This window comes from Lonchura striata, chromosome 1A, assembly GCF_050655825.1.
Source record: "Lonchura striata isolate lonStrDom1 chromosome 1A, ASM5065582v1, whole genome shotgun sequence".
NCBI classification, from domain to species: domain Eukaryota; kingdom Metazoa; phylum Chordata; class Aves; order Passeriformes; family Estrildidae; genus Lonchura; species Lonchura striata.
This window is the reverse complement of record NC_140741.1, coordinates 25,997,400-26,015,431: the sequence shown is the minus strand read 5'-3', so window position 1 is coordinate 26,015,431 and position 18,032 is coordinate 25,997,400. Positions and strand designations below refer to the sequence as shown.

Below are 18,032 nucleotides of genomic sequence, written 5' to 3'. Positions count from 1 at the left end.
GCTTCATCTGCTAGAATGTTAATCCATGAGCATTTGAAATCATATGCCTCTGAGACACAATCAGCTAGAAACAGATAACAACTCTTTGAAACTGTGCTGTGCCCATTCCCTGTTTGCCCACTCGGATCTTTCCTAAATAGGCTAGAACTTTCTGTAAATTATTTTTTAAGTATTTGTCTTATTTGAATCTTATATGCCAGCAGTATATTTGGGTTGAATTTATGCACATAACTGAGTAGTCACAATAATTCTTGTATGTAATTAAAGCTTTTGATACTGGTGCAGAAACAGGTAGATTTTTTTTTAATTTCTCCCTGTGTCTCTTATTTTTACAAATACCTTTAGACAATATTAAATAGGTGGTTACTTGCTCCTTTTTTTCTCTTTCTCCTTTTTTTACTTGCTAAGACCTTCCTTACTTTTCTAACAAGCATTAAAGTATTTGTAGACTGCTTTGTTCCCCTTTCACTTTAATTTACACAACAGCCTCTCATCAGAGAAGAGGGACCAATGTTTCACTAGGCTACAGCTCTGAACATTTTTCTCATAGCTTGGTATATATTAATTTTAACATCTTTTCCTTTCTACTTTTAATCCTTTTTGAGACATGAAAGATCCCTAAGAGATAATGTGTATTTCCACACACAGCAGCCTTTACAAGCTCACTGACACTTATCCTGTAAACTACTGTTAGGATTATGGCAAAAGATTTGCAGGGGATCCTAGCTACCTGTGTCAGAAGCCTGTGTTGTTCATGTCTGTCTTTTTGTTTTTCTGGAATAAGATGCATTGGCATACTGTTGTCCTCTTGCTCCTTAGAGAATGTTTCGTGTTCTTTTAGTAGAAAAATTTCAGAAAGAAATGTCTTGCATGTATACTCTTTACATACCAGCTAATGTAGTTGAAAATTCAGAAAAAAAACCATAATGAAAACCGAATGACTCATCTAGTTGTTCCTTCCCCCCCCCCCCCCCCCCCAATTGTATCAGCCAAGCCAAATCTTTTTCTTGCTTGTAATCTGAGGCTAAAATGGCACTGCTACCAGTTCTTCAAGTGTGGATAGTCGTGGCCATGGGCTTCATGTTCTTCTTGTTGGTTTGAGCAGCAGCAGCTCTCTTGAAGCAGGATGGTGGTGCTTGCTTCTTGAGTCCTCCCACAATCTCATTTCCTCACCTGTCAGGTAATCCTCTCACTGCTTGAGAATACTGGGTGTTGAGGAACCTGCTCTTGCAGTTCATCAAACAGGGCTTCTGCTCCAGGACAAAGGCATTACATCACCAGAAGTCTGCTCTCAGTAATCTTCCTGTGTGCCTTCCATGGAGAGGTGGTGGCCTTGTAGCAATGGTGGCAAATAAATTTTGAGGTAGTATTTAGATGATTCAAGGAGGGTTCACAGGTCTTGTTTTGATTTGGAGGTTGAATGTGACCACAATGTGGAATTGCTGGGATGATTTGTAACAAGCCTCAGTTATTGAAGTTAACTAATAGGCTTATTCTGAAAGTTTTTATTTTCTTTACCTGAAGGATGAGAACTTGGGGAAGGGGAAGTTTTTTTTTTCTTTTTCTTTTCTTTTCCTATGTTTTTAATTAGGGAAGTTTTTACTAACTCTTCAGCTTAGTTTTAAGACTCATCCTTTTCAAGTCTTTTATAGCAATTCATATGAACTAGGATTTATTTGGATTTGCTTACCTGGTCCATGTGTCTTATTACTTTTTCCCCTGCACACAAGGAATCTCAGCTTTCATTTAAATGACCATAGGAGCATTTTTGAATTGTGGTTCTGGATCAGAAGAAAACCTTGAAAATGCTACCAAGGTTATCTGGTGCAGAAATGTCTGCTTCAATCTGCAGGCAGGCTGAACTAGTCGCTGCTGCTGGTGTGACCCTGCTTCAGAGATGTTAACACAAGTGTCTAATCGTGATGCAAATGTCAGCGTTGCTGCTGTTTCGCTCCTCTCAGAGCCTTTGAGAACAGGTTTGTGGATCACATGCCTCACTCTTTGGAGACTGTGGGGCATAAGCTTTAGTGCAGTAAGTGATTTTTAGGAACATTACTTTTCACCCTCTCAACCTGACCCATTGTGCAAAAAGGTGAGAGCAGATGGGAGACGTGAGTGATGCCATAATGGAACAACCCTGTGCAGTCCCAGCTTTCTGGAGGAGCTCTTGCTCCTTCCCAAAGCAGCAGGGCTTGGGTTTTCTGGGCTAGAAAGTCGAGTGCCACCTTGCTTGTCTTTAACCAGTGGATATCTATGACTGCTGTATCCTGGTAATGGGAATAAGCTTTTTCTCCAGGCTTCTATGTGGGACTGCAGTGACAGTCATGTATTTATTTCCTTGGAGCCCATCGGCATCCCACATGCTCAGGCCTGTTCCTGGAACAGGTGTGCCCTGGAGTGTCTGGCTTGCTGAAGGCAGGGGGAGCCTGGGGAGTGCGGAGGACATCTCGGGTGTCTGTGCTGGCTGTGACAAGAGACCCATCTATTTGTCACCCCATGTAGACAGGGCCTCGTGTGGAGCCTGACATGTGCTTTGCTCCAAGCCCCCTGGATTGCATTTAAGTAATCTGTAAGTAGAGGAAGCAGAGGTGATATGTGGAATAGCACCATTTCTATATCTTTAGCTGAGATAAAAATATTTCTTCAAAACTCATTTCCAAGGAGACCAGTACCTCAATGAAAACACTTTTTTTTTTCCCCCTCCGTTTGAGATGAGACCATATTTAACTTAGCATTTGGAGCCCGGCAAGGGAAGTAAATTCTTCATTTCGAGGCGGGAAGGGAAGGGGGCGAGAAACCCGTTTTCCTAGTTTGGAAGAGCGGTTTAACTGATTAATGAGATGCGAGGTGACACTCATCCTGTGGCATTGCGCACGGGGGATGGGTCGAGGATTTGCTCGTGCGGGGAAGGGCTTGCTGGTGCTTGTCGAGGGATCTGGGACGAGTGTCTTCCACTCAGCGTGCCTTTCCTGCGGCTGCCGCCCCACCAGCAGAGCTTTGCAGTCCTGAAATTGGAGCAGGCTGGGAGCGCAAGGCTGCAAGGGCGCTTGCCCCAGTCAGACTTGGGGGAAAGCTGCCTCCAGGCAAGTGGGAACCCGATACACTCTGAGGAACCGGAGCCAGCTGCTGCTTTCCCTCCAGCAGTATGCAAGGCTGTAAAACGCTCGTGTGGAGCCACCTGCGAAAGCAGATTAACCCCTTTATCTGTGTCGCTTCTTTTCCCCAGCTCACGCCGACAGTGGTTCTTCCTGAGGGAGCTCCAGGGCTAGCACACACCAATTTTCTCCTTAGCTTCAGGATCCCCGTAGTTAGGGTCCTTGATGCCTGTCAGTGGTTAATGATTAAATACAGCTCCTGAATTGTAACCGAATTTGGGGTGTGACTAAGGGGGTAGATGAGGATGAGGAGAACCTGCCTATGGCACCCTGCGTGGCTCCTGCATCTGCGGATGATTCCCAGACGAGCAATTAGTGGGTGGGAGGGAATGGGAATGGGTCCTCACCCCCAATGACCTTGGAGGACAAAGTTTCTCTCTGCTTCATTCACAGCTACAGTTCCCTTCTCTAAAGTAAGCGCTCTCCAGCACTGGGAGCCGGGCTGCATTTATTACTAACCCCACCCATCCCTGCCTATTGCAAGAATCTTGTGAGGCCGAGATTGTGTTTTTAGAAGCAGAATGACAGAGAGAAATTCCCTGGAGGCGAATGCAGAGTGTGTGCTGTGCACGCCAGTACAGACACACGGGGCTGGGAACTCCCAGGGAGAGATTAAGTGCGAGAGAAGAGCGCAGAGCAGCCAGAGCTGGAGGAGGGGGGTGGAGGAGGCGAGACGCTTTCTAAGCCTCAAACTGAGCCGTTCGGATTTTTTTTCCTTTAAGAAAAAAAAAAACAAAAAACACCCTCGACCAACCTCAGCCTCGTCAGTCTTACTGAAGTGCCTCTTGTGTTGCCGGATCATCTCACTGCTGGGTTTGAAGGACCCAGGCTAACATGATGTACCTCTGGGTGAGTAGGAAGCGTGTGTGAGGGCTTGCACACTTTGCACATATAAGGAATGGAAAGCTGAAGGACTCTGCATTAACGTGAGCGGCCTTCACTGTTGGGCTTAGCTCTGTGCAGCCTCTACTCACTGTGGGCTAGTTTTCCCTTTAAAAAAAAATAATATTTCGAGCAAGTACTATTAACTGGGTATCATGCAGGCTTTTCCTGTGGTTCTAAGTGCCTCTGGAGAGAACAGTTTTGGGCAGGTGCCTTGGAGACAAAATTTTTGGTATAATGCTACTCACTGTCTGCCAGCTGAGAGACCTGTGTGTATAGATATAAATTTTTTCATGCATAAAGCTGTTCCCATGTGCCTCTGCTTTATGGGATTTTTTGGTGTTACTGAGAGACATCCCATGTAGTGGAAGAGTGCTGCTGAAAGGGATCTGTAAGTCTCTGAAGACTAGGAGAGGAGCAGGAAGGGGTTAGATAGTTTTGCAGTTTGGGACTTTGAGGATGGGGGAGAGAAGCTCTTTCGAGAAAAGCTGGATGCAAGCTTGTTTTTCCAGAAGTTGCACAGTTACTCAGGTTTCTGGTGGAGTATGGAAAATGTCAGGAGAAAAAAAACAACATGTGTAAAGTGTTGTATAGATCCAGCAAGCGAAGTAAAAGCTTATACAAAGACATATATTTTCAGCCTTTGAGCAAGGACTGGAATTTCCACTGGAGCAGTCAGCTTTTAGACTGCTCAGTCATCAACGCATAGTTTTGTCTGCTCCTGGGCACCCTTGAGATCAGCAGTTTGCCCTTGGGTTTCCTTATCCAGATATGTGAGGTAAAGAATAGTTGGGTCACAATTTTTTTTTTTTTTTTGGTGGTTGTTTTTTGGTTTTTTTTGTAAAAAAACCCTTGTTTGTAATTCAGAATGAGAGGGTTCTCTCTGCCTCTGGCTGCTTTGAGTCCAGCTTCACATCACTCCCAGGAACAAACACTGGTTTATTTTAGCAACAAAGCAAGCCTTGGAACCCAGGCAGAAGGATTTGACTTCCCTCCTTTCCCTCCTTTGCACATACACACACTATCTTTGTTGCAGGGTAACCTGATTCTTCACAGGGGTATGCACACTTGCCTGGTTTCGTCCAGCAGGTCCTGCTGGCAGGCATGTCCACCTTCTGCACTCAGCCCTTGCACAGCCTGGTGTGTGGGACCCCCACTTGGGGTGCTGGTTTTTCGGGAGAAAGACTGGGCAGGACCCATGGCTCAGCTAAGATTTGTGCTTGGTTTGGTGGGTGGGGTGAGAGGAGAATTAATTCAGCCACTGCTGCTGCTGATCTTAGATAAGGAATGAACAATGGAGATGTTCCTTACTCTGCTGAAATGGGGAGGATGAGTGTGGGAGCAGAGGAGAGCTGCCCTGCTGTTTCACCTCCTGTGCTGAGGGGTGTGTGAGCACTCTAGTATAAAATAGAGGTGTTAGCCTGCCTAAAGACCAGCTTTGGCCCAAAACATGAAGCACTGACCTGGATTCTTAAAAGAGGGTTGAACTCTGGGTTGCTTGCCAATGGATGAACCCCATTGGCTGCTGCTTCTGCCTGCACCCTGAACTTCAGGCAGCACCACCACTGTGTTTGCATTGCAGTTAAACTTCAGAGAAGTAGAGAAATAAGTATTAAATGCTTCAATAGCTGAAGGGGTTTTAAAGTCACCATCTGGGCACTCTGCCATGATAATTAAAAAAATTAGTGAGTTTTTACTATCTAGAGATGATCTTTCCCTTCTCAGTACAGGTTACACTATTACTTTTGGGGAATCTCCTCCTTGGACCTTTCAGGGACCTTTTCCTCTGTGCCTGTTTGTATTTCTGCTTTAAGCTCTTTTTATCCTGGCAGGCTACATAACCTTTAGCGGTAATAAGAAGGAGCCTCAACTGACAGATCTGGTTTGGTGTGGGGTTTGTTGTGCCTTGGCTGTGCCAGTTTCTTGCTTCCCTGCTCACAGGTTCCCCTCTGTCTCTCATTCTCTTCTTGTTTTCCTGTGCTATCTTTTTTTTTTTTTTTTTGTTCTGTGCCTCTTGTCCTTGGAATGTCAGGACTTCAGTAGATGCATGGAGATTTGTACTGAGTCATTCCTTAATTCAATGCATGAAGCTACATTAATGCAATGTTAAATTTGAGGTTTAAATATGCAAGTTCTGAAATCCAGAATTAAGACTCCCACAGCAACCATAATGTTTCTCCCCCAGCCCCCCACCCTCCAGGGGTGCATGTTACAGAATTATCTTCTTTGAAGAGGTTGTGCAATATTGAGTGCTGTTAGGTTTGACAAACAGTAAAATAAAAAGGAGAATGCACCTTCCTCTGCAGCTGTGGTGTGATGTGGATACTATACCCAGACATACAGGCTACCTGCAACATCACAGTCCCTGATTACAGTGCTGTCTCTGGAATTAAGTGGTGGTGTAGCCTTGGTTCAGTCTAACATTCCTGCTTGCTGAACTGTATTCCCTCGGGTGAAACTTGTTGCAGGATACTCTTAAATATTTGAGAGCCTTGTAGACTGCAGGAGATTGTGGGCTGTGGAGAGCTAGAGAATAGGAAACTTAAAATATCTGTTGTGATGACCTAATGCTTGGCATTGTGAGCAAAGTGAAGGCAGCAGACTATCTGTGCCATTAAATATCAAGAGAGACTATTTATCTTAACACTTTCATTGTGTAGGATGCAGTTGTATAAAGTCTTTCTGAGGCAGAGATGGTGTGATAGTCTCTCTGATGTTGCAAACCGTTTTGAGTGTATTGTCAGTGTTGCAACTCAGAGTGGGTATTTGCCTTATGTATAGGAGGCATATAGTTCTGTTTTTGCAGCCAAGTGTTTTGTCTGTGGGGGACCATCTAACTCTAGTTTTGTCTCTTCTCACACTTGTCCCCGTTTGTGTACAGCTGTCTGAGCTCTTGAATTGCTGAAGAGAGCTCCTAGTCATCATTTCTCTAAATGGGACATGAGTAATTTGGGCTGTGAAGGCAAGAGGGTCTTTGTGCTGAGGGCCGTCAGGAGTGACAACACGGGGGCAGGTGTGCTGGTGACAGCCAGGAGCAGAGTGGTTTGAAGGTGGGAAAAGCATGAAACCTTTTACTGGATAAGAAAGGCCGAGTTTTTTCATTTATGAGCAGATGAATCTTTGTGTACTGTGAGTCATAAGATATAATCTAGAGTCATTTCATTCCAAGTATTTTCTAAAGAGCATGATGTGTTCTGAGAGTTGCATGTATGAATGTTGCCTTGTTGGAGGTCTCTTGTTACAAGAAAGGTTGAAATGAAGGGGCAGCAGCCTTATGAAGCAATTTATCAATCATCCTTCTCCTGTGCTCAAAGACAGCTGAAACTATCAAAGGCAGGAGGGACCAAGGTAAGGGAGGTCCATGCTGTTGCTAGGCTTCTGGTAGGAAAGCAGTGGATTCATTGCTCTGTTTATAGTGGGTATGGATAATTTCCTCATTTCTTGCAGCCGTGTACAGAGTACATGCTGAGTGTTTGTCATAGGGCTGACTGCCTATTGCAGTGAGAAATTATTTCTTTCTCTACAGCCCTGTGAAAGTGAAGATCCTACCTAGACCCACTAATTACCATATAGCAAGAATAGTGCTAGTAAGCTTGCCAAGCTCATTTTGAATTTTTTTTTGGTTGCTTTTCTTCCTGACCCGTCTTTTACTTGCCTTTTTGTCACTTAAAAGTCTCTCTTTGCATTCACTGGAATAATTTTTCCCTCTAGGCTCCGAGCTCATCAGCTTTACCACCAAGGGATTGGAAACCCAACTCCACTGCCAAACTTGAGTCTTAGCAATGAGCTCTTCCTCATGCCAGGTCTTTCTATTATTTGTTCGGTCTTTTTTCATGAGAGGTAGCTACAGCCAGTGAAAAGTATGGACATTATGGCATGCATTTGATAGCAGCATAACAAGTGGCTATCCAGGGAAAACTGTCTCCCTGCTCTGTTCTGGTATGAAGCCTGGGGCAACTCTTGCTGGGGAAGTCTAGCTGTGCCTCTAGGTCTTTGTCTGGAACCTGTTTGGTAGGCATGGCTAATGAACATCAGCCATCACCCAAAGCTCTGACAGGAGGGAGAGCGCAGGTGCTGCGTGTGAAAGGTGGCGTGGGCACTGCTGAGAGAGGTGGAGATGGAGTTGCCTCTGGGAGACTGTGGCTGTGAGGATGTAGAAAGTTTTTCCTGAATGAATGTTAGAAGTTAGGTTTGGGTGAATTTCTCTGAGTATCTTAAAAGACATTTTGTGTTTAATACAATCACTGATTTTTGGATTCTTGCTCTGGAGCAGAAAAGCCCTGGAAAACCATAAAATGGAGCTCATGTGAAAATCCTCGAGCTAGTAACCATGCAATCTGACTCCCCAGCCTGCAAGTCCCTGCGGTGCCATGCTGTGGCATGCATACGTAGCAGCTTGAATCCAGAAGTAATATAGTTAGGTTTGTCCAGCACTGCAGCTGAGATAATGAGTTCTGCTGCTCGATAAGGTTTATTAGCTTTGGTGCAGCACCTCATGAACATGGTTATACTGTTTCCACACTTGAGCTGCTCTGTGCACAGCTGGGTTGGGGATGTCTGCATTGCGTTCCTCTGGGGCTTTGTGTGACAAAGCAACTTGCATCTATTTGTATCTAGGGTTTTATACAGGCTTTGGAGATTTAGGAAACAGAGAAAGAAGAGTGTATGAAAGAGATTATATAATGTGACTGCCTGTGTTATTAGAGGACTAGAGTTGATAATCCAGGTGATCTTTTCCAATTCTGTGTTCCTGCAAGCCTGTAATTGTGGAAGATGCCAAGGTCACTACTGAGACAAGAAAGCCCAGTGCAGTTCAAAAAGAGAAGCAATTTCAAATTAAGTTACCAGCTTCAGAAGACGAAGATTCAGGATTAGGATGTGCTGTTCTATAGGCTACAGTGATTTTGTCCAGTTTTGTGTAAATCAGGTGTACAGCACATTGCCATCATGTTCAGGAATTCCCTTCTCTGATGAGTCTAAACAAAAGAATTAGGGAGATGTAGGCTTACTCAGTTGGTGTATTTCTCCAGTGGCTCTTCTGCCTGACTGCTGTATTCCCACCTGTCCAAACAGTGGTGAGCACAGGGGACTCTGTTTGCTGTAAGCCTGTCCAAGTCTTGGAAGACTGACAGGGGCTGGGTCCTGTTTAAGTTAGTTTTTCACAAAACAGCCTGTTTATCTTGGGAGGAATAGAATAAACCGTAAGAGAATAAACCTCAGCCTTTGTGATTTCCAGCTGAAAGCTTGAGGAAGAGTGCAGATAATAGCAATTTGAGACTGAACATCTGTGTTTCCTGCACTTCCCATGGTGATTATTTGCTAATCTTAATTCCATTAGAGATGGAACTTTACTGTTTTTACAGAATCAGAGTCCTTAGACTTGGAAGGGACCTCTGGAGATCATCTATTCCAATCCCCCTGCTAATGCAGAATCACTTAAAGTAGGTGACATAGGAACATGTACAGATGATTTTTAATATCTCCAAAGAGGAAGACTCCATAACCAGCCTGGGCAACCTGTTCCAATGTTCTGCCACTCTCAATATAAAGAAGTTCTTGTTCATCCTGAGGTGGAACTTCTTGTGTTTTTGTTTATGGCCATTGCTCCTCATCCTGTTGCTGGGCACCAGCAAAAAGAATCTAGCAACAACCTCTTGGTGCTCACCTTTAAGATATTTAAATTCATTAATGAGATCCTCTCTCAGTTGTCTCTTCTCCAGACTAAACAGGCACAGCTCCTGCAGTCTCTCCTGAGAGACCATCTCTCTCTCTTGATGGTCCTGACCCCTCATCATCTTTGTGGCATCTACTGAACCCTCTTATCTCCTTGTCTTTCTTGAAATATGGAGCCCAGAACTGGATACAGCACTCCAGGTGTGGCTTCACTAGGGCTGGGTAGGAGGGGAGGATCTGCCTTGACCCGCTGGCCAGTTTTTCTGGTACATTTCAGGATACCACTCGCCCTGAGGGCACACTGCTGACTCATGGTCGGGTTGTCATCCACCAAGAGTTCCAGGTCTTTTCCTGCAGAATGGGTCTCTAGTAGGTTCTGTACTGGCACTTGGGGTTATTCCTCCCCAGGTGCAGGACCCTACACTTGCCCTTGTTGAACCTCATTAGGTTTCTCTCCACCCAGCTTTCCAGTCTGCCAGAGCTGTCCAAATCCCCAAGGTAATGGCAATGATATTAGAAAGAAAGGTCTCTGAGCGGACCTGAAGTGGGGTGGCTTTTTTGCCACATCTCTAAGCAGTCACTAGGGTAGCAACTGTGTATGTGTGCATGCTTAACCAAAAGTATGATTGGACAGCTTATGCAATTAGCTGGAAAAGATCCCTTCATAGTTCAGCAAAGGCTACTGGGTACAGCAGGAGCTTGAGTGATGTAGAGGGGTCAGAAAAAATGTTCTCTGTATGGAGTTTTCAGTTTGGAGAGGGAACTGCAATCTATATCTGCAGTACCACAGCTGTGGATGGTACTCTGTGCCCGAGGCAATGTGATTTACCCTTCAGCCATGCACTGGAGAGGCAAGCTGTGCTGGTGAACCAGTGGATAGTTCCACACTGGAAGTGAAAACAGGCTTGCAGAAAATTAAGAAATCCATTGAGGATGTGCTTTGTGCCCTCCAGTGCTAAATTCTTTTGCTAAAAATGTTAGATTCCTCAAAGCTGTGAAGAAGCTTAAACAAGTAATTAAGTTTCCTTCGTCTGTCCCTTAAATTTAGGTTTCATTGTTCTCAGAGTCCTGTGTTTCATGACTAATATACTGCCTGCACAATGCGCTGGCTGATTTTTTACCAGATGGTTCTTGGGTCTAAAGCTGAATCCAGGGCGAAGGCAGTTAGTTTTTCTCCTGCCTCAAATGAAAGATGCTGTCCCCCACACATTACTCTGATTGAATCTTGGACATAAGACAATAATGAAGTGAAAATATTTTGACCAGATGACAATTTAAGATATTCTTAGGGATTATTATTCATGATATTTAAGGAGCTGGCATAGGATGATACTAGAACACTCCTCTGTACATTTTTTTAATAAGTAATCTAGTGTTGAAACAAAGTTTAAATGCAGAAAAATGCTGGAATTCAAATATGTGTACGTGGCTAGAAGATAGAAAATGTGCAGTGTGAACTGCCTGTTTCTATTTTTTCACTTTTCATTTTTGCTGTAATGGTCTTATTATTCATTCCACCCTCAATCATGATGGTGATGTCTCCTTGCATCCATGGCATACCTTTTGGATGGAGAAGCCTTGTGAGTAAAGACAAAATATCTCTCAGGAAGGTGCAGCATAAGTGGGGTGCATATCTCCATGGGGACCATCTCAGCAGCACTGCAGAGCAGATTTGCTCTGAGGCCTGTTGGATCCAGCAGTCGTTCCAGCTGTTTTCCCTCCCCCTCCCCCCGATTTATTAAACTGGGATTTTGGCTGCTGCTTGAGTGAGGAGGAGCAGGGAATGGCGATTACTTTTTTTGTACCAACCAGCTGAAAAGGAGAAGCCTGTTCAGCATAGGTGAGGCTACTGACTGTGACATCTTTTAAGAAATGGGTGGTATTGGCATTTTTGTATTTTAGTGCTGGGGAAAATTTTCTTCTGCAGAAGAAGTTTGGGTGAAGTTTATACAGTGTGTGTGCAACCGCTGTTTTTAAACACCTTTTGGACTGAGAAGTGCTGTGGAAATATGAGATCCTTTAATGCTGTTTCCTTGCATAAGGAATGTTGCTCTTCAATGCAGCTGTTTAGCTGTTGCAAACAGGTGTGCAATAAACACCCCTTCCCTTTTCAGCCAAGTGTGGTGGTGATGGATACCCTCTCATTTAAACATGCCTAACTTTCTCTCCTACAAGAATAAAAAACTTTAAAAATAGCTTACATATCTAGAAAGAATATCTACCCTTGTCCTGTTTCCCTCTTCCCCTCCCCCTTGCTACCAACTCAAATTACTGACAAGCTTTGGAAATTTCGGGGCAGGGGAACAGAAGTGCAGCTGTCCTGCATGTGTTGCACCAGCTGTAATGCAAATGATACGTGCTGAAAGAGGCTTTTCTCACTTTTGTAATTCTTGGATATTGTTGTGCAATGGGGGCATGCGACAATTTGTCTTAAATGTGTTTGCTGATATGTTCTGCAGAGTATACTGCATCCTTTGTTCGTTGCTGGCAAGACACAATATCAAAATCCAATTGCCCATTGGCAGCATGTCTGATTGCAGCTGGGACTGTCCTCCTGCTTTCCCCATCCATCAGGCCTGGGGTGATCCCATCACACTTGATACCAGTTAATGTGGGGCTGGCCAGAACACAGACTTTGGTAAATCCTCTGCTTTCTTGGCTTTTTGGACAGTTTGTAATAAACCACATTTTTTTTGTTCTTTATTTCTGAAAGTGGCATTACCTATTGCTCTTCTGCCTGAGAGAGCCAAAGGGGAAGTGCTTGGATGCTTGTGCCCCTGGTTGTTTGTAGGTACCAGTCAACTTTTCTGCTGCTTATCTGAAGAGTAAAAATACAGGCGCTGGAGGTTCCGTTCTGCAAAAACAAAAGCTGATGTTGATTTAATCCCATTACACTGTGTTGATCTCTCAACCACTGGACTCTTAGTAGGATTCCAGCTTTAATCCTGTAAGGATCAATCTGGCCCGTTGCTTTTCTGTCCTGATCCTAAATCCCCCTTTAATCTTGTTAATTATACCAGGCCTTTTTTTGTTTCATTTCTCCCTTTGTGTACCAGCAAAACCACACAAAATCTTCATGTTATTGTCTCTGACCTGGTGTTTTTACCCTTTGCTCATCCTGTTGAGGAGCAAGGTTCTCCTAAAGGCTGGTTTCATCATTCATAGCCGTGCATTTGGTGGTCTGGTGTCTGCTGCGTCAGTCTCCTGTGAAGTCAGCTGGTTATGCTGTTGTGCTGAATCCCTCCTGGTTCTGTCAGGAGTTTTCTTTTTGTTTCATCTGTTGTTTGATATATGCTGTCTGAAGGGGGTGGGGAATCATGGAACATGACAGATACTTTGAAATTGTTTTCTTATGTTAAAGAAAAAGGGTTTTTGGAGTAGAGTCCCATCATTGGAGAAGAAGACAATGTCAAGGAATGTGGAGCACTGCTCAAATGATGAGGCACATGCTCAGAGAAGACTGGAACCTGTGTCAGGGCCTAGGTAGTCCTATGGCCCACAGATATATTCTGGAGGTCACAGAGAAATCCAGCTGCTTAAATCAATCTTTTTATGTTTATGTGTGTTTGTGTGGCTTGAGGAGAGGAATAATGTGCATTCAGACTTGAGGCTCTTTATCTTCACATTGCACTGTCTGCAGGCCTCCAAACCCAGTGCTGCCTTTTCTGTGTAATGCACAAGGCCAATTTCTCACTGTGACAATCTGCTCCTGGCACTTGCAATAGAAACTAGCAGTGCTTAATATATTCATCTCTGTTATTTCCTATAGTGTAAAGAAGAAAACCAACCCAAAATTGTACCTACATTTGCTGTAACTCGATCAAGAGCTGACAGATCATTTCTGGAACATGTCTGTGCTGGGATCTTGACTGCTCTGCTAATTTTATGCCTTTATCTTGCGGTGTTGCTCCTTTTTCCTCCCCTGTCCATGCAGCTCTGCCTCACCCAGCAGAAGCTTCTACTTTTCCAGTCTTTCAGCCAAATTCTGATTTCCCACCACTTTGCCAGAGCACTATAGGGCTGATATCTGTCCTTGCCAGAATGCAGGCTGTAGGTATGGGTCTGCCGTAGAAGTAGCCAAGGTGATTTCCTTTTAAGCCAGATAGAGGGGAAACCAGGTTTGGATCATAGAGGATGAGCTCTGTGGATGCATTTATTCTAATTGAAGTAGCCCTTGTGCTTCATTTTTGAAAAACACTAGAGCCATAAGAAGGAAGTAACAGTTGCTTTTAAGGAAGCGTAGGCATTTCCCCAGCACTTCTAGGGTTAAGGAAATTGTAGAGGGGTGACATGGTGACAGTGTTCCCTATTTCTGTGTGTTGCCAGTAGCGAGAAGAGGGAAACTTTGATTTCTAATCCGCTTTGGAGGAGGCTCCGTATCAGGGCTGCACAGAAACATCCAGTCAAGCAGCTCCTTTATCATAAAGGGGATTTTAATTAAAACTGTTCTTGCATCATGAGCGAAATGAGCGTCAGTGCCAGCCAGCCCTGTACTGGGCATTTATCTCCTTCAAACCACATTACCAGTAATTGCTGCATTAAATCAAAGTCGAGGGAGATTACAGGTCTGAATTGGGCAGGCGGCCGGTGCCAGCGTGGGGAGCTCCGTGCTGCCGAGCCGCTGATACGGGAACCCCCTCGGCCCCCCAGCTGGGGGCGAGGAGTCGGAGGGCTGCTGGATCCCAAGAAGCTCTTCTCATTACAAGGCAGGAATTTTTGTTATAACCTAGGAGGAGTGGCAGGCTGTATGCTTGGAGCATTTTAAGCTGCTGGTGTTTTTCTATTAGCTTCCTTTTAAAACAAACAAAAGCAGTAACAAAACAAACCCTGTGGCATTGCCATTCCACTTCTGTCTCCTGTGTGGATCCACCACAGACATTTCCTTTTGTTCATCATCTGCTGCTTATTCCAGCCCTGAAACTTCAGAATAAATCACCTCTTGTCTTGATATATCCCTTTTTCCTCTTCTTGCCACAGCTCTGATGTGGAGCTGCTAACTTAGTTCCTCTCTGTCCCAATATGGTAAGGCTTCTCCCCTTCTTCACCTCTCCCCCCACTAAGGAATTGTATCTGCCTTGACCTGTGGTTCCTTTGCTAACTATGGCTCATTAGTTCGTTTAATTATTTCTCTAGGTTTTAAAGCATTCTGCTGTCTCTAGGTCTAGAGCAGCTGTTTCCCTTCTTCTTGTCCCTATACTTTAACCTTGGTCACTCTAAAAAATATCTGATCATCTAGCACTGCTGTTGCTTCCACTCTCCAAACTTCTGTCAGGGCAAAGCTGAGGAATGGCCATGGCCACATGAGGTCTTAGGCATGTAGACTGGCTGAGGTAATTAGATCTGTGTGGGCATTCACTGAATTATCAAAATGTGACAGCTGGACTTTTGGTGGCTATTGTTACCTCTGTCCCATAATTACAAAGAGGGTAAGCCAGGAAGAGAATGTGAAGAAAACATGGGTGTTTTTCCTTTTGAAAAGTGACTGTCATTTTCTATGTTTTTGTCTTGATGGCAGTTACGCCTTTTCCTGTTCTGTTGCTGACAATCTTGGGGCATTTGGGTGGCAGTGATGGTTTTTCTTCTATTTCCCCAGAGGTGTTGGCAGTCTGTCATTCTGAATTTGCTTCCTACAGTGTTTGCACATCTACTGAGTTCCTATGCTGCAGAATAGGGTCTCATTCTCAGCACTGTTCTGAGAACCTGGTAATGTATGTGAAAGATGATGCTGTAGCTGGATCTGCCTGCTGAAACAGGTTGCATACTGTTGAGCTGTATTAGATTTTTAAGATTCTCACAAGTGTCTCAGAAGCTGTCTAGTTCAGAACAGTTGCAGGAGTGTGCCTGCTGTGCCCCTTCAGAGCTTGAAGTTGCTGATTTTGCTTCATTTCAATGTGAGCTTGAGATGCAGCTTAAGTATTGCCCTACTTTAATTCTGGCCTAGCATGAATCTCTAGCCTGAGATAAGTGGCTCTTTTAAATTCATGCTAAGAGACCTGTAAAGCCACAGAGGCTGAAGGTTGAGTGCTGCTGATATCCCAGCTGATAATGCAGAGGGGTTGCAGTTAATTTTTGCCTTAGTAGTCCTGTTACCACAAAGTGAGAGTAGTCCCACTGCAGAGTAACTGGAGAGTTGTGCAGAGAACAGAAGCCAAGAATTTGGTGGAGATTTCTTGGTAGTGAGAGAAGGCAGAGATAGGGGTTTTCATGGGAGCCAGGAAACCATCTGTATGGCATAGTGGTTTTGGGACAGAGAATGCAGAGCGTGAGATAGCGTGGCAGATTAGGGTGAATGAACATGAGTGATTTCATGGGGGTTTTTTTTGGTTTTTTTTGGGGTTTGTTTGTTTTTGGTTTTTTTTTGGTGTTTTTTTTTGGTGTGGTTTTTTTTTTTTTTTTGGTAGAGGTCACAGAAAGCTGATGGATGAGCTGGTATCTTGATTGTATAGTGGAACCAGAGCAAGCTTTCAGTCGTTGTTGTCTAGGGATTTCAGCTGCTGTGGCTTGTTTTAGAACTTGCTGGGAGTTGAAACTAGCTTGCAGGAAAGATCTTTGGACTGAGCCATGTTGGCCTTTATTCTGTTCTTCTGGCTCCTGGGGAGAAGTGTGGGTGGCAGTTCTTTTACGTGCCCATGGCAGACCTCTATGTTCGTGTCCTGGGAGTCTCTGTGAGAATAAAAAGATTTCCAGAATTTTTCTCTCTCCTGCTTTCTCAAAACTAGATAGATTTCAAAAATCCCAGTCAAAATCTAGCTGTTTGCTGCCTTTTATATTTTTGTCTTAGTCTGAGGCAGAAAGTGATGTGCAGACTACTTCTTGTCTCTAAGCTGGTATAGTCTTAACATACCTCTTTCTGTTCTCTACCACAGCCTTACACTTCTCCACTCAAAGCACTGGAGAAGGGACACAGCAATAGCTAGCACCTCTGCCTCCAGATAAGTAGTCCCTGGGGTCCTCCTCCTACATTAAAGCATGACTTGCTGCTGTCACCATTCATTTAGCCTGTCTTGACTCTCCTCTTTCAGGGTAAACGGCATAATTTTTGCCAGACCTCAGCTTTGCATGCTATTTCTGGATCCCTTCTGTGCACTCAGAAAATGCACCAAAATCTTAACTGCAGCACTTATGGCTGAATCTCTTTTGAGTTGCCTGACTTTGGAATTTTTAAATTTTTTTCAATGGGAATGGGGAAAAAACAGGATTCATCATCAAAAGCTGAGCAGGTGGGCAAGATTTTGAACTGAGGCCTGCAGAAATTAATGGACAGATGTAATTCTATCATGAAATTATCTTTGCAGAGTTATGCTGAAAGTGTCATATTTTGTATATTGTTGTACTGGAACTGTTTCCAGATGACTTCCTGAGATTTATTTGGTAACTTGCTGTTGTGGCAGCTAAAGGTCCTGCTTGCACAATGTTCTCCAATTCCTCAGTTCCTGCCAGTAATACAGTCTCAAACTCAGCTATCACACATAGACAGCACTGCCTCTTCATTTCTCTCTATTGATTAAATTAAGAATTTTGTTTAGTATTTTTGATGTGTTTTGCCTTTTGCTTACACAGTTACAGGGTGTGGGCAGTTGCTCTGCTGTTCTTATTGCACCAAGCTGGGCAAGGAGTGCTTTACTCCTGTGTTGGAACAGGAGAATACTGTCCTAGAAAACCTTTCCACCTTTCCCCCAAATTCTGCTTTTGTTTGTGTAGCTGAGAAGCCGTACCACTCTAAAGTAGGGATAAATTTAAGTTCATACTAGCATAATTTATTGTGTGGCCACTCGTTAACTTGGAAACAAGTACCTTATTCTATTTTAGCTTGTCACGTGGAGGCAATTTGATAAGCTGGGAGGCGAGGTGGGGAGGAAAGTCCATACCAAAACCGTCTCTGCTGGGAAGCAAGTGCTCAGCTAGATGAGTAAGACACACAGCCATGTTCTGAAATGCTCTGCAGTGGTTGATGATGTTCTCCCTTCACCCCAGGCAAAGGTGGGGTAGAATGTGTTGGCTCAAACCCTTGTTGGAAGTGGCTTATCCCATGAGTCGTTTGCTGGGATAAGATTGAGAATGCATGTGGCATTTCCAACAGCCCCACGTGGCCACTTGCTGGTGGGTCTGAGGTAATGGCAGAACTGTGCTTAAACTACAGGGGAATTGTCAGTGTGGTCCAGCCCTAGGTTGTGATTCATTCAATTAAAAATACTTGGTGAGAGTATGTCTGATACTACCATCTGGTGACTTTTAATAATATTTATTCTTAGGAAGGTGGTTCTTTAATTAAGGAATTAACCTTAATTTTTGTAGGCTTAGCATAGATCTAAAGAAATGCTC

General features: G+C 44.1%; 1 protein-coding gene across 15 annotated transcripts in view; it reads left to right on the top strand.

The window, feature by feature from the left end:
- The window catches only part of RBFOX2 (RNA binding fox-1 homolog 2), a 170,118-nt gene that overhangs the window by 52,460 nt on the left and 99,626 nt on the right, over nt 1–18,032 (top strand). Inside the window, exon 1 of one of the 15 annotated variants that reach the window (XM_021554078.4) lies at nt 997–4,004. The exons of 11 other annotated variants lie outside the window; for them this stretch is intronic. In XM_021554078.4, coding sequence (XP_021409753.1) covers nt 3,990–4,004 — 15 coding nt within the window. In that variant the 5' untranslated portion in view covers nt 997–3,989. Of the gene's footprint in view, nt 1–996; nt 4,005–7,112; nt 7,386–18,032 lie in introns of those variants that run through there. 3 more of the 15 variants (XM_085568711.1, XM_085568715.1, XM_085568700.1) reach the window with 3 other exon arrangements.